A 17,524-nucleotide genomic window follows, 5' to 3' on the forward strand; every position below is an offset into this window, starting at 1 on the left:
AGGTTGGATTGGGATGGCTTGAGTTGGGCCATGATGAGGTTGAGGTGACGCAAGTTAACCATGGACTTACTTGGAATATTCTTTAAATTCCACGTTTACTAATAAAGAAACTTGAGGTAGGCAAGTTTGCTCTTATTGGTTTCATTTTTGGTAAGTGTATGTCAACAATGTTTTACCAAAAATAACAATAATTTAAATCTTTTTAAACCCGAGTTTCGCTGAGGTTAAATCCACTTTTATTCTTTCTCTTACTCGTCCCTTATAAAATTCTAAAAAAGAGAAAAAAAGAGGAGGGGGAAAGGAATTAGTCACAGATATTTGATTGTATCTCTAATATTCTTCACCCCTTCTCATGTTAATTAAAAAAAGGGAATGTCAACGCATCCGGGAATAAACGATTAATCTCTATCAATAGACCTGCTAAGGACCCGAACCATATAGTACTTAGTACCGGTGCCGTGGAAAGATATGTTTTTAGATCTCGCATTTAAAATCCTCCTTATTTATTGTAATACAAAATGTATGAATTTCTTAATTTAATCATTTTATTATTTAAGAGAGTGTGTGTCAAATATAGCTTATGTTTTTATTTTTTATTTTTTATTAAAAGTGATGAAATAATCCTCAAATTGAAAATTTAATTCTTCTCATGTTTTTTTAAAAAGTAACTCATTTTTTTTACATAAATTTCTTTTTCGATTTTAAGTATTTACATATAGCTTTTAAAAGAAAAGGTTATTTTTACAAAAAAATAAAATAAAAATGATGAGGGCATTTTTGTCCAAATGATGCTAAAAAAGGGTGGAAGGTTAAATTTAAAAAATTGGGGTTTAAGAGGCCTTTTAATCAAATAACCCTAGAAAAAATGTAGCATCAATTTAACTTCCTAGAATGAGAGCAAAAGTTGGAGGTTCTTTTCTTCTCTTTAAAAAGGATTTCAAATTTCAATATAATATGACGCGTCAAAAAAGGGTAGCACTTTATTGGTATGTAGTCTAAGTTAGTATATATGTGAATTAATTTGTTGAGTAAATTACACATAAACCCTTGATGTAATTCATAATTATATTTTAATCCCTCGTTTTTTTATTTATTTAAAAGGTCATTGAAAATCTAAATTTGAAAACTTATTCCTTTACAATTTTTTGGCTTTTTTCTGTTAATAAAAATACCTCTTTTTTTATTATAAAAATAACATTTTCTTTTAAAATTTATATGTAAAAAATCAAAATGATGAAGGACATTTATGCTAAAAATTGATTATTTTTTAAGTAAATACATGGAAGGGTTAGATTTAAAAATTAAGATGCACAGCCCCAGAGCTGGGGTCTGAATAGTCTGATATAAATTTGGGTTTTTTCAAGGTACAAATTTGATTTGTGTATCGAATAGAAAAAAAAAAAGTTGATTCTCGGGGAAACCAAAAGTTATTTTGGTCATAATTTGGACTATTCTATATGATATGATTCCCCTTCATTTTCAATATTATGACATATTTCCAATCCTTTCAATCCCAACTCAATTCAAATTGAACTAAGATCAAGCACATACAATTTGAGCTTATACTATCTTATGTAATAATATTAATTTTTTTTTAAATATCAAATTATATTATATTATATATATTTTTATTTTTTAAAAATATATATAAATTTATTTTTACTTTTTTTGTTATTTAAAATTTTTCATATTCATTATTTAGATTTTCATATAAATATATAATTTTAATATATATATATATATATTATGCAAATTGCCGGTCTACTTTGATCACATTGTATAAATTTGAACGTCAAAATTTCAAATACATATGAACTGGTTGATCATGACTGGTGTAGAAAATGGGATAAAAGTGGTGTTAAGTCATTAAATGAGATCGGGACCCACCAAAGTGTAGCGTGAAGGCACGCGCGCCATCCGCGCACATGGCTGAATATTTGATCTCACGATCTCTCATGAGCCATGAGCCATGTTCACTGCCCTCCGCATCACTCTTAACTGGCAATGAACAGCATTGGCAAATTGCAACCTCTTCTCATTATTATTATTATTATTATTTATTAATTTTTGTTTCTTTTTACTGGGTTCCTTCTTTTTGTACTTTTCCTTATTGGGTTTCTTTTTGTACTTCATCCATTACAAGCGCATGGTAAAATTAATATATGAGATTAAAGTATATAAAAATGAGACTAAAGTACAAAATAATGGAATCAAATCTGGGTACAAAATAATAATATCTAAAGTATACACGTAACACGACTTGAGTAGTCCTGTTTTTCGATATATATCAAATCAGTACTATAAATAACCCTATTTAGATACATTGTATGTGATAAGGCAATAAAGTTGTAAGAAAATGTCGTTACGAAGAAAATGTGGTCATGATACAAGTCAACTCAAGCCCCACATATCTCATAATAATAATACATAGGTCTCTCTTCCATCAACACCTATCTAAAGCTACGACACCTCACCAACTTCATTAAAGAATAGAATGAGAAAGATCATGCTCGTCAACTATACTTTAATATTACTTTTGTATTTGAAAATTTGGTATCGGAGATTGGGATGGTGTGGGGCTCGTTTGATATGGTTCCAAACCACCCGCCTATATTGGGTTTGAGGGACTGGGTTCCTAGGATTCAGGGCATGGCATAAATGTTGAGTTTTTGTACATCTTTTAGCCTATAAAAAGGGCTAGAATTGTTTCATCTCTTTGAAGATGATCAACATCTCAACAAAGAAGGTTGCAATTCAGGTCGAATTGGATAAGATTTGAATAGATTAGGATCAAGCTTATCAACTTAAAAACATAGTTGTGAAAGGCGCGACGCCACTCTCTGACGCCTCGCCTAAAAGCAAGCGACGCCCCTTCACGAAGGTGCCGCTTAGGCGCGCAAGGCGCTCGCCTCTGGCAAGGCACGATGTGGTCGCTTGACTCATCTTTGGCCAGGTACGCCCTCCTCCTTTTCCTTCTTCTTCTTCTTCTCATTTTCTTTTTTAGTTGCCGTCAGGCTGTAGAAGCCCTAATATATTTTTTTTTTGGTCCAAAACGACGTCGTTTTGGTCTTTTTTATTTTAAAAGGAACAGGCCAAAATGACATCGTTTTGGAGCCTGTTCCTTAAAAAAAAAAAAAATTGCCAAAATGATGTCGTTTGGCCCTGTTTTCTCTTCCGGCCCACTTTTTTGGTATTTTTAAACTCGACACCACTCCCAATCATGCCCTAGCCTCAGTCGTGCAGTGGAAAAGTGAAGAAGAAGAAGAGGATGAGAAAAAATAGGAGAAAAATAGAGGAAAAATAGTCACTTCACTAAAACCCATGCCTTAAGACAAATAAATGATTATTAAATTTGATTATATTATATAAAAATATATATGTAAATTAGGGTGCGCCTCACTTCATTAAAGCTCGCGCCTTAGGTGCGTCTTGCGCCTCAGGCTTCAGGACTACTTTGCGCCTTGATGCGCCTTGAGCCTTTTAAAACTATGCTTAAAAATATTAGAATTAATGTCCATTGAAGGTCTAGGCAACTCATCGAAACTCAAACCCACACATTATTTATTTATTTTAAATTATATTATTTTGTTTTATTAAAATATAAAAAACATAGAAATAATAAGAAATAACTAACTTTTCTTAATTTTTAATTATATTATACTAACGTAGAAGCACCCTACCAACTTCTTTTTAAGGCATGAAACATGCAAAAAATAAAAATAAAAAAAGATGAATCTTGGAATTTGTTAAAAGTTCTAACTTATAGACCACTTGTCCCACATTTTTTAGCACCTTATAAAGACTATAAGAGTAAGGTGCAAGTTTCTTATAAGTTCGTAGAGCTAAGAAAGTCTTCTTAAAGGGTTGTAACTTGAGATACACTAAATTACTAGTTTCAAAATTCCTCTGTCCTATTCTTGTTTACTTCATTTTTTATTATATTTTGAGCTTGTTGCAAGTTCTCTCGAAGAAAACAGCCCATTGCATCCCTATCCTTCAAGACTTGGTTCGTGGTTGTCACTAAAGTTTGCCCAAGAATGTAGTGGTATAAGTAGAGGGTTGCCTACCAATAAACTATCTTTAATAGGGTCATCTTAGAAGAAAATTTGAAACAAAGTGTTGTACCACCTCTATGCTAGTAGCAACCACGTGCTTCATTCTTTAGGCTTATCTCTACTCACACATCTTAAATATTGCTCAACACATTTGTTAACTATTTTCATTTGGCCATTGTTTTGTGGGTGATAATAAATACTCATTACTTATTGAGTCCCTTGTAATATAAGGAGATGCTGTTGAAAGTGAGTTGTGAAAATTTGATTTATGTCACTTACAATAGTTCTTGGCAAATTATATAACTTATAGACATTATCCTTGAATAATTGTGCTACATATTTAGTTGTGTAGAGATGTGTCAATGTAAGAAGTGTGCATACTTGCTTAACCTATCCATGATCATCATAATGACCTCTTTACCATGTGATTTTGAAAGCCTTTCTATAAAATCTATAAAGATATTAGATCAGATTTGTTCTAGTATTGGTAGTGGTTGCAATAGTCCTAGATAAGCTATATTTTTAGCCTTATTCATCTAACATATATCACGCTCTAATACAAACTTACAATTTTCTTGCTTCATTTTTTGCCACTAAAAAGCCATTGTTATCCTTTCCAAAGCTTCTTAACTTCAAAATGCCCCCTAACTACCCCATTATGAGCTTCTTGTAGTACCTTCATTTCAAGATCATATTGACTCTCTAACAAAAGTCTCCTTTTTTTACTTCAATTGCTCATTTTCCCAAGTAAATTTTTGAATGCAATGTCAAGTTTGCTTATATTGCTTGAATGAGTTATTGTATTTTTTTCATTTTCCTTCCTCTCATTTTGTAACATGTGAAGCCATTTTATAACTATCGAAAATGATAGGGCCACAATGTATGATTTGTCTTCCTTATCATGCACTGTTCTTCTTGCCACTACTATAGATATTCTCATAGTCATATCCCATCCATTTACTAAGCCAATTATGGCGCATTAGTGTGAAGATCTATTACTCCAGTAAATACTTCAAGCTTAAGTGATCAATGACTATCTTGAAGTGTTTTCCTATTAAGTAAGGTCGCTACTTTTATACAATTATAACAACTAAAATATCTTTTTTGTATGTCGAAAGACTAAGATTTTTGGGTGATAAACTCTTACTTATGTAGGCTATGGGTTTTCCTTCTTATAACAACATTGCTCCTACCTTATTCCTAGACGCATCACACTCTATCACAAAGTTTTTATGAAAGTTTGGAATAGCTAACACATGAGTGGTGGACATGATACTTTTGAGTTGCTTAAGGGAGTCTTTAGCTACTTTAGTCCACTAAAAATGATCTTTCTTCAGTAAGGAGGTAACTGGTTGTCTAAACTTGCCATAATCCTTGATAAATCTTTTGTAGTACCCTATTAATCCCAAAAATCCTCTTAAGGATTTGAGTGAGTTAGGCTACGATCAATGTAACATGCTTTGAATTTTGGTCGAATACTACTTCTGCTTCTGAAATGATATGCCTTAAGTACTTAATCTGCTTCTTACCAAAACACTCTTTGTTCCCTTTATAAATAATAGATTTTGTTGTAATACTTCCAACACCAACTGCAAATGCCCTAAACATTTTTTCCAATCACCACCGTAGATTAAGATGTCGTTAAAAAAGAAAAAAGAAAAAAAAAACAAACTTTTTCAAAAATGGCTTAAATATTTCATTCATTAAACTTTAGAACACGAATAGAGCATTAATTAAGCCAAAAGGCATAACTAAGGAACTCCTAGTGGCCCTCATCAGTCCTAAAGATTGTTTTATGGACATTTGAATCACGTACTTTAATTTAATGATATTCTAATATGAAATCTAACTTGGAAAAATACTTTGCTCCAAAAAATTCATCCAACAACTCATCAATGACAAGGAAAGGGAACAATAATTCAGTTAAGGGCCTTGTAGTGGACACACGTTCTCTATGTATTGCCCTTCTTCTTGACCAATAGCACAGACGAAGAGAAAGGGTTCATACTTCTCTTTATAGTAATAACTTCAAGCATTTCTTGTAATACATTTTCAATCTCATTTTTTGTACATAGGGGATACTTGTACCATCTAATGTTAGGTGGGGTTATCTTTGGTTCAAGTGGAATTTTATGGTCATGTGCTCTTTGAGGTGGCAAACCTTTAGGTTTTAAAAATACAATCAAGAATCACTAGAACATATGAGCCTAATTCAATTTTTTTTCCTCCCTCTTCAACTATATTTTCCTTATCCACTTGTACAGAGAAATTTTGAGCTATATTACTTGAGACATGAAACTTAGATCTTTTTGTATTTGATATGCTGAAACTAACTTAATGAGGCTTATAGTCGCACTTCTCAATACTAATTTCCTACTATCAACAATAAATTCCTTTATCAAATTCTTGAAATCTTATAGTATGGGTCCTAATTTAGCTAGCAATTGAATTCTCAAAACCATATCACACCTATCCAAAGGTATGTGCCTCAAATCTAGCTACTTGAATTTTTTTTTCCTTGCATGTTCCATGTCAATTGCTTGTAAATTGCATCACTAGTGATTTTAGTTTTATCCACCATTGCTATCTTTCTAGGGTCGGTAGTTTGTATTGAGCATCTTGTTCTTTTAACCACTATGGGATCAAGAAAGTTATGGGTGCTTCTTGAATCAATCAGTGTGGTAATGGTCTTCTTCTTAATGTTTCCAGAGATCCTTATGGTTTGATGAGATGTTAAACCATGTATTGCATTGATTGAATTCACAAGATCACCCTCCTTGATATGGTTGTCAGCTTAACACGTTGCTTCCCCTTTACTTTCATCACCATCTAATAGAAAAATCTACTTTCTTCTACATTTATAGTCAGACTCATGCTGCTTATCATAATAATAAAAAAAAATCATTTTTCCCATCTCTCTTATATCTCTATGGCTAAAGTCTTCTTAATGGTGGTAATTGACCATTTTGATTCATTTTGATTCTCGTAGGCTATGTTTGGTTCTGGGAAAATTTGAGGGAAAATGCAAAGCAAAGAAAATAAAGAGGAAAAGTGAAAGGAAAGAAAAAGTGAAGGAAAATAAAATATAGAGTTAAATATGATAAATTATTTTTATTTGCTACTTCGAACTCATTTTTTTTTATTCTAACTCATCAATATAAAAATTAAATAATTTTAAAATGCATAAGTTTCTAACTAATTTTAATTATATCTAATTTTCTTTGGAATATTTTATAGGACAACCAAACATGAGAAAATCATTTTCCATAGCTTTTTTTTCTTTCCTTTGTACTTTCCGGGAACTAAACATAACCATAGAGTTTATTGTACTCTCCTTACTTCTATTAAAGCCCATAACTTCCCTGAGAATTGCCTTTATTTTTCTTTCCTACAACAAGGCTAACCTAATTGCTTAGGCTAGTATGTTCAATTGAAACATGATGATTTGATTTTTAATCGTCTCTTTCAAGCCACTAATGAAACACTGAACAAAAAACTCCTCACGTAACCTACTAGTTTAGGCCATTAACACTTCAAACTGCTCTTGGTATGCTAAAATTGTAGAAACCTATTTCAGTTTGGTTATTTGCCCAATAGGATTGTCAGAAGCACAAGAGACAAACCTAGAAACAACATCTACAAAAAAATGTCCCTAATTGATTTCCTTATTACTAGCTTCGTACCTTGAATCCATTCAAAGACTCTTCCTTTTAAATGTAAGGAAGCCAATCTACCTTCTCATGATCCCCAATTCTATTAATTTTAGAAAATCTATCACGTTTGGAAATCTAGCCATTAGGATTCCCACCTTCAAAATTTGAAAAATTGAGTTTAAAAAACTTAGTTTGAAAGAAGTTTGTATTATGTGAATAATAGTCAGTCCTACTTCTTTTGATTGAAGCACTGTCCCCATTACCTGACTCATCTACTCTAGAAGTCATGTGTTTGAATTTCAAGTTTATAGTTGCAACCATATCTTCAACAGTTCCGATAAGGTGATTGTTTGTTTATTCGATGAGTCCTTCAACTATTTAACAATATTTTCAAGTTTATGGTGTTCTTATGCTCTAGTCCCTTCCACCATGATTGGTACCAAGTTTGTGCTCTGATACCAAATCTTAAGACCCAAGAAGAAGATGCAAATTGAAAGAACAAATTTTGGGTTTTTCTTATTAAGATTCTTTTTCATGTCATTCCCCTATTACACTCCTTATTTTATATAGGCTATTTTCCTTTTAGAGGATAAATGAGACAAAGAAACTAAATTAAGATAAGGAAATTGAATGAACTTAAATTAAAGAAAGCAAAGATACTAACGACCCTTCATTACAACGGTAACAAGTTCTCTATTGCGTGTTTGGGTTTGTAGAAATTCAAAAGAAAATTTCACCTAGTTTCCCTTGGAACTTTATTTGAGGGAAAACATTTGATAAAAAGATCTATTTCTTTTCCCATAATTAAGAAAATCCTTCCAAAATGCTAATATAATCACATACATCCAATATCCAATTAATTATATATGAATGATTCAAAATATGAGGTTAAGTAATGGTTATCTATTTAATAAAAAACTAAATATGAAGTTATTTTCGATTCATATGTGGATATTAAGATTATTTATTGAATTTGATTAATAATTTATAATTATTCTATTTAATAAATTTCAATTGGGAAATTATTTTATTATTTAATACTGCTTAGTAATTTCAACTAGTAATTATTTGAGGATAATTAATTAATACTTACCATTGAATAAAAATTTAAATATGAATTTATTTTTATTTTTTATGTGGATATTAAGATTTTTTGTAGAAATTAATTAATAATAATCTAGGGTTAAGTCGGATTGATCTATTGAACAATGATTTCCATACAAATAAATTTATTTATTTGTAATTAGAATTAGTTATATGTCATAGGTCTGAATTTTTCAAAACATCATATGCCAACTATGGTTCACCCTTAATACTCAACATTGGTCTACGGTCATTCAAATGGTCAACCATGATGCAAAAATATTTGTCATAAGAGGTATTAGATGTGTGATTATGTGAATTAAAACTGTTTTCTATTTTCTAGAATATAAAACACAGTAAAAAAAATAAAATAAAAATGTTTGGTCTATTTTATTAAGTTAAAGAACAAAAAAAAAATGTTTTTTTTTTTAATTTATTTAAAAAAAGGTTGTTTATAAAAATAATTTTTCTATTTTGATTTTGGTTAATATTGTAAATTTAATTTATACAATATTAATTAAATTTAATTTAAGTCTCATTAAAAATAAATTTATTTTTGTGATTACAAATAAATTAAAAAATGAGTAGTTTTTAATAAAACATGAATAGCAATTTTACAATGAAATTATAAATCTTATTTGTTTGTTTCTTTCTCTTGTTAGCGAGACAAGTTGTAAGTATCACAATTCTTCTACGGTGAAAGGACATGGGTTTAGAATGGTTGTTGGGACTTGGAGAATAATGCGTAGACTTGCGGAAGACTTGTATGTATGACTTCAAAAGGGCAAATTGCTCTGGCCATCTCTGTATTGTCTTCCTCCCCTTCATTTTTGTGTCGGTAGAAGTTGGAAGCCTTCATACGTAGAGAAGCCATGAGTCCATATTGGATGGATGCTCATTCGAATTCTGCTTTTCTTTTTGCTTTTCTCATAATCTCTTCTTTCCCCTCTACCTTTGCCGGACTCTTAGACCCATGTCCAAATGTTGCAAACCTCTCCACTTCATGGACCAACACCCCTGGAGAATGGCTGAGCTCCCCAGATTGGGTGACTGTGAAGCCCATCCTTCTCAGCCTCGGAGAAACCAGTGGCCCAGGTTTCCTATGTGGCTTCTACTGTCTCCATGAGAGCAATTCATGCCTCTTTGCCATTCTTATCTTCCAAGACGTATATTCTCCACAGCTTGTGTGGTCTGCTAATCGAAACCGTCCAGTTCGATTTAAAGCTACTCTACGACTCACTGAAGATGGAAATTTGATCTTAGCAGATGCTGATGGCACTTTTGTTTGGTCTACAAACACAGCCGGCAAGTCTGTTTCAGGCTTAAACTTGACTGAAACTGGGAACCTTGTGCTGCTTGACCGAAACAATGAAATGGTATGGCAGTCTTTTGATCACCCCACTGACTCCTTAGTCCTTCAACAGAAGTTGGTTCCTGGGAAGAAGCTCATCTCCAGCGTATCTGCATCAAATTGGACTCATGGTTTGTTTTCACTTTCCATTACGAATTATAGTGTTGCTGCTTACATACAGTCAAATCCTCCCCAGCTCTATTATGAATGGCGGCAGGGTTGGGATATGATTAGTGGGGGTATCAAATACACCAACGGAAGCCTCTCTATGTACTATGATTGGAGGTTTGAGGAAGACAATTTGACTCTGTTCGCTCCAATTCCTAGAACATTATCTGCTCAATACATGAGGTTAGGGTCTGATGGTCATTTGAGGGTTTACCAGTGGCAAGAAACTGAATGGCAGGAGGCGGTTGATCTCACGGACGAAGTTCTAACTGAATGCCAGTACCCTTTGGCATGTGAGAAATACGGTATTTGCTCAGCAGGGCAGTGCACCTGTCCTGGAGCTTCTGATAATGGAACAATTTATTTTAGGCCAATAAACGAAAGGCAAACCAACCTGGGCTGCTCCGCAATTACACCCATTTCTTGCCAATTATCTCAATATCATAGTCTTCTTGAGCTTCAAAACACGAGCTACTACTTTCAAGTGGACATGCAGTCTACAGATGTGGAGATTTGCAAGCAGACCTGTTTGAAGAACTGTTCGTGCAAAGCTGCTCTGTTTAGACATTCTTCAAATCATTCAATTGGAGATTGCAGCTTGCTATCTGATGTCTTTACAATCCAGAACATGGAATTTAGTACATCATTGTTTCTTAAAGTAGAGAATTCTCCGACTGAAAAGAATGTGGGGGAAGGTGGAAATGTAGTTGAGAAGAAAGCAGGGAATGCTCGAATCATACTTGGATCAAGTCTTGGAGCCCTTTTTGGTGTGCTTATTTTGATAGGAGCTTTCATTTTTCTTTTCCGGAAGAGAAGATATTCCGAGGAAGCTGAGGAGGATCATCTAGACTGCATACCAGGAATGCCTACTAGATTCTCCTTTGAAGACTTGAAAGCCATCACAGAAAACTTTAGCTGCAAACTTGGGGAAGGAGGATTTGGATCAGTCTTTCAAGGGACTTTGAGCAATGGAATCAAAGTTGCAGTTAAGAATCTTGAAGGGTTGGGTCAAGTAAAGAAGTCGTTTTTAGCTGAAGTTGAGACAATAGGTAGCGTTCACCACGTCAATTTGGTAAGACTGATTGGATTTTGCGCAGAAAAATCTCATAGGCTTTTAGTCTACGAGTGCATGTGCAATGGATCCTTGGATAAGTGGATCTTCCATGGAAACCGAGACCTTGCTCTTGGTTGGCAATCCAGAAGGAAGATCATCCTTGACATAGCCAAGGGACTGTCCTATCTCCACGAGGACTGCAGGAAGAAAATATTTCACTTGGATATCAAACCCCAAAACATCCTCTTAGATGAAGATTTTAATGCAAAAGTTTCTGATTTTGGATTGTCAAAGCTCATCGACAAAGACCAGAGCCAAGTTGTAACAAGAATGAGGGGAACACCTGGTTACTTGGCTCCTGAATGGCTGACCTCCATTATCACAGAAAAAGTTGATGTTTACAGCTTTGGGGTTGTGGTATTAGAGATCCTGTGCGGAAGGAAAAACCTAGATCGGTCTCAGACCGAGGAAGATATGCACTTACTAGGTATTTTCAAGAGAAAGGCAGAAGAGAACCGACTTGCAGATATAATCGATAAGTGCAGTGAGGATATGCAGTTACATGGAGCAGATGTTGTGGAGATGATGAAGGTGGGTGCATGGTGCCTCCAAGGTGATTTTGCAAGGAGGCCCTCCATGTCAGTGGTGGTGAAGGTTTTGGAGGGTTCAGTGGATGTTGAGGATAACTTGGAGTACAGTTTCTCATATTCCTCACAACCACCAAAAATTGCAGGCATGGGGAACAAGGCTGCTGATGCTGCTACTGCATTACCAATACCATCTGTTTTATCAGGACCAAGGTGAAGAGACAGGAAATTATTTTAGTTGAATTAGCCATAGTGTTGAAAGAACGAGTCACGCTCTGAATCATAGGATGTTACTCTTCCTTTTTCTCTTTTGTTTGTTGTTTGAAGAAAATCAGTCAAAGATGATCAATTTGTTCTTGGAGATTGATTAATTGATCTTCTTATCGTATAACAAGTTGGGTTAATCCTTTATAAATCATCTCAATGACTTATGCCCAAGTTCTTACTTTACAAGTACCAAAAACAAAACCAGTGGATCCTCAAACTTGTTGGTATATATTTTCTGCATTGACAACAGTGTAGAGTTGAAGAAGAACCTTTTTCATATGCAATGAATGGAGGTCCAGTAGCTGATGTAAATTTCTCAAGAAAACATGCCATGGCCTGCTACGTATAGTTAGAGAATATGCATGAACGTGCTTTACTCTTAATTTCACTTAATTTCACTTAATTTTATTTTCACATTCCTTGATAAAGAATCAGTTAGTATTAGGACATAAATCATCTAAGTAATTTTAAAGTGTGTTTGATAGTATTTTTAAGAAAAGTGTTTGACGGGAGTGTTAAGTATTTTTTAAGTGAATCACGTGTTTGTTTAGAAAATATTACATTTGATTTTTCAGCACTATAAATCATTTTTCAAAATTTCTCTTAAATTGAGCTAAAAGCCGTATTTTTCTTTTTTAAAAATATTTTTTAAAATTAAAATTATTTGTAAAAAACATTATCGAATGGAATAATAATTTTAATAATATATTGCATTATAAAATAATTTTAAATATTAGTAATTTTTTATATAAAATATATACAAAATAATAATAGTGCGGACCTTATTAGGGATACCAAAGATGGAAATATTGATTTTGATGGATATACCGATAACTTGATTTTAAGGATAAATTAGGAATTATCTATGGATATTTTAAAATAAAGATTATTTGTCAACTCTTACTTTTCCTTCCTCTTTCTCTACGATTGGAATTCTTTCCGACTTCCCCATTTTCAACAACGACTCATATTTGGGAATAAAGAAGCAAAATTTATGCACAAGAAAGTAAAAAACTCTTCTATTAATTAAATCAAATGATGACTTTTGCATGTGCATGAGTAATTTATTATGAAGTCTTTTTCATAAGCAGTTTAATGGGGTTGTAAAGTTAACATCGCTTTCGGTGGAATTCTTTTTGGGAAAGTTATCCTTAGGGTGAGCGGGGTAAAAAAAAAATGTTCTTTAACCCAGCTATAGTTGGTCAGTATTAAAGAAGAAAAAAGATAAAAAGGAAAAAGCACTGGGTACACTTCAGGTCATGAACTGAAACGGTCTCCACAAAGCTTTTTTTTCTTTTTTCTTTTTTCTTTTTTTTTCTTTTTTTTGTGAATATAGCAAGAAATCCATTGAAGGTAAGAAAAAAAATTTTTTTTTTTAAATGCCAAAAATACCTCATTTTATACTGAAAAAAATGGTAAATAATTTAAAACTCGGATGAAGGAACGAAATGTTAATAATTTTAACAATGTAGATATGATATATTAGATCTGAAAGATTGAAAGAGGTTTTGAGAAAGAAATAACTTTTTTTTTTGTGTAAAATGTTATTAAAATTTATTTTATCTTATTTTTTTATATATTTTTTTTGGTCATATTGAATATGTGGTTTATTTAATTATTTATTTATTTATTTTTTGAGTTGTTTGATAGGGTTATTATTGATTTCAATTGAAAAGGTTTTTAGTTTAGCTTTGTTGTTGGGATCGGTTTGACATGGCATAGGAAAAAAAATTTCTTATTTGTTTCATGCTTGTTTGGGACCACTTTGTCTTTTATTATGAATTTGTTAAAGAGTTAGAGTCACTATATTTTTGTTATGAATTTGTTACTTTTTTATACAAGTATTATACTGGTATGATGAGTTGAATGTTTAGTAGTTTGAAAGTTGTGTAAAAAAAACCATTACTTTAGTTATAAAGTATAAGCACGATACAAATGTAATATTGTTACAATGTAAAAACATTAACATTATGATACATTATAATATATCAAAATGACAAAATATTGAATTGTTTTTTACTAAACTGTCATTTCTGGGCTATTATGTTGTATTCTTATCATGCTCAATGTTTTGAAGCAACCTTGCAAGCCAAATGAAATAGTAATATGAATTCACAATAATCTCAATTTAAAAAAAAATGAGTTAGTTATTTCAACGTATGAAGTTGTTGATGGTAATCCAATGATGTATAAAAAGACATCTATAAAATTAAATTTTTTATAAAAAAAAATAAAAAATACAGAGGTACAATAAAAATACACTACAATTACAATACTAATACAATAACATTACAATAAGGTAAAATTTTAAAAATTTCAAATTTCTTATGAAACTAAACAGTTGTGGGTTCTTTGACATATCCCTAACATGTCTAATATACAACAAATATTGTTCTTTATGATATAAAATATGTCTTAATTGATTACAATTTTCATTTGTTTGTTTTGTATTTGTTGTAAAATTTTTCTTAGTTGTAATATTGTGAAATAGATTGATTTTATAAAATACCGATACGATACAAATACAATATAGTTACAATATAAAAACATTAACATTACGATACATTATAATATACCAAAATGATAAAATATTGAGTTATTTTTTACTAAACTGACATTTATGGGCTATCATATTGTATTCCTATCATACTTAATGTTTTGAAGCAACCTTGCAAGCCAAATGAAGTAGTAATATGAGTTCATAATAATCTTAAATTTTTTTAATGAGTTAGTGATTTCAATACATGAGGTTGTTGATGGTAATCTAATGATGTATAAAAATACATCTATAATTTTTTTTTTAAAAATATAGAGGTACAATAAAAATACACTACAATTACAATACAAATACAATAACATTAAAATACATTACGATAAGATAAAATTTTAAAATTTCTTACGAAATTAGGCAATTGTGGGTATCCTAATGTCGCTCATTCCTCCATTATAATCAAAACTTAAAATGATTACAAAATAGTTTCTCTTATTTGTATTACCAAATCCTCATCTAGAAACAATTTTTATAATATTAATCCACCTTTATTTAGTCTTGCAAATCGAAGAACGTAACACTATACCCTAGAAACTAAAATCACAATAAATAAGATTTCTTATATTTAAGTGAAAAATTTTGAAGTATTTCACATACGATGAAAAATATGTGGTTGAAGATGTCGTCAAAGGTACAATGTCGAAAATGGAGACACGTCGACGATGATACAAAATGAAAGCCTTCAACGAAGGCACCACTAAAATAGAGGAACTGCAGATGAGTACACGAGATTGAGTATGTCGTCGATGACACAATGCGATACCATAATGAAAACAACCTAACAATGCGAAAGGGAAGCCTTCACAGGTAGGACACTAGAAGTACAGGTTTCTTATCCTTTATTTCAATTTTTATTTTCTTTAAAAATTGTAATTTTAGAATTTAATTAAAGGACAAATTGGTCTGATAAAAATATGAGGCTTTTAGAAGAATTATCACACCCTTCCGAGTCATTTTCTACCCACTCCCACTCTCAAGGGTAATTATCACACTTTAAAATTTATATTATATAAGTATTGAAAGATTACCAAAAATCATAAAATAAATAAATAAATAATAAAATAACTCTTCATCCTTTTTTGGCTTCATCCCGACAAAAATGCTAACTCTTTGTTTCAAAACATACATATAAATACTTGAAATAGTTAAAGGCATTTGTGTCAAATATAGGTTACTAAAAAAAAAAAATTCATAAATATGAGGATTATTGCAGCCCTTTTAATCAATTAATTCATACCAAAATCGTTAGACAACTATTGACAGAGTTCATAAATTTGAAAATAATTTTGCAACCAATATAAATCCTATATTTTTACAACTGCCACTTCTTTTTACAAATATTTATTAAAAATTGATAAAAATATTTTGAAAATCCCAAATAACGCAATTTAAAGCTTGTAGCATTATGAAACAAACTACTATAGCTTTTGTTTGGATTGACATATGAGAGGACAAAAAACTCTTTTCTAAGCTCCATAGAAGTTTATTTAACTAATTTATTTAAAGTGCTTATGGATTTAATTTTTTTTTTTAAAAAAAAAACTAATATGAAAATATTAATTTTTATATAAATTCTGTTTTAAATTTATAAAAAAAAATTCTTTCACAAAAATTTTATAATATCAATATTATCATTTAAAAAAATTATAATTCTGAACTTGGCTTTGCCTTTATAAGGTCATAGAAGCTTATCTATGTCTTCTAAGTTTCATTGAATGCATATTTTTATAGCCTGAAAGTTCTTTTCTACTTATATCTTTGGGAATTTTTTTAAATGTTATTTTAAAGAAATATTATTAAAATAATGTTATTTAAAATTAAATACAAAAATATAGTACTTTTCATCATTTTATTTTTATACTAAACTCGTATTTCAGAAAAACAAATTCAATTTTTACACTGAACTTGTATTTTAAAAAGATTTGAGTTTATTTTTTATGCTGAATCCATCTTTTGAATTTCATTTTTACTTTAAAAGTTTTTATATTGAATTTGTCTGCTAAAAGACACTTCCACTTGAAATTTAAAAGTATGGTAGTTTTAGAATTATTTTTTATGTTACATTATTTTAAAAAATATTAAAAAAAAAATACTTTACTTCCTACAAAAATCCTGTATCTTTGGCCATGCATTAAACTAATTTAATATATGCCAAATTTGTGATTTAAGTTTTATTCACTTGAAAATAAAATATTATTTCATAAAAAAAAAATCAATTTAAATCTTTTGATAAAGGGTTTAATATACTCAACCTATCACGCATTTTACACATTACCCCCTTAGGTTTAAAATTGAACAAATTGCCCTCCAAACTTCTTAAAAACCAACATTATGCCTTTTTATTGGATAGTGTTAGTTTAATTGGACGGAAATGTCATGTGTTATGCACATGACTTAATAAATGATGGTAAAATTGTCATTTGAAATATAAAGTCCTAAAACATCTTCTTCGTTCTTCTTCCTCAGAGAGCCCTAAATCCCCAAGTCCTAAAATCCGATTTTAGTTTTCTACACATCATATCATCCGGATTTCCTCAGTTGGATTCTCTCTTTTGTTAATCACCAATTCCAAATCATGTGCTCGACAACTATAACTAAAAAATATATACACAAAATGAGAGTTCAAAACATCTCTCTGGTTGCATAGGAAAAAGGGGAAAGTAACACTGTTCATAGTAACACTCAGTTTTCCTTCTTTTTTTTTCTCATCTATTTTCCATCTCTTTCCCAAGACTAGATGGAGTTCAAAAACACT

General features: G+C 31.1%; 1 protein-coding gene across 1 annotated transcript; it reads left to right on the forward strand.

The window, feature by feature from the left end:
- Positions 1-9,581: 9,581 nt before the first annotated feature.
- On the forward strand, positions 9,582-12,396 carry LOC117915804 (G-type lectin S-receptor-like serine/threonine-protein kinase SD2-5). The gene has a single exon (XM_034831493.1). The coding sequence runs from the start codon at positions 9,664-9,666 to the stop codon at positions 12,166-12,168; it is 2,505 nt and encodes an 834-aa protein (XP_034687384.1). The 5' UTR covers positions 9,582-9,663; the 3' UTR covers positions 12,169-12,396.
- The last annotated feature ends 5,128 nt before the right edge of the window (positions 12,397-17,524 follow it).

The sequence above is a fragment of the Vitis riparia genome, chromosome 6, assembly GCF_004353265.1.
Source record: "Vitis riparia cultivar Riparia Gloire de Montpellier isolate 1030 chromosome 6, EGFV_Vit.rip_1.0, whole genome shotgun sequence".
Taxonomy (NCBI): domain Eukaryota; kingdom Viridiplantae; phylum Streptophyta; class Magnoliopsida; order Vitales; family Vitaceae; genus Vitis; species Vitis riparia.

Excerpts from the sequence above, each read along its gene's own strand:
- LOC117915804 (XM_034831493.1), top strand. The coding sequence starts at position 9,664 with ATGAGTCCATATTGGATGGATGCTCATTCGAATTCTGCTTTTCTTTTT.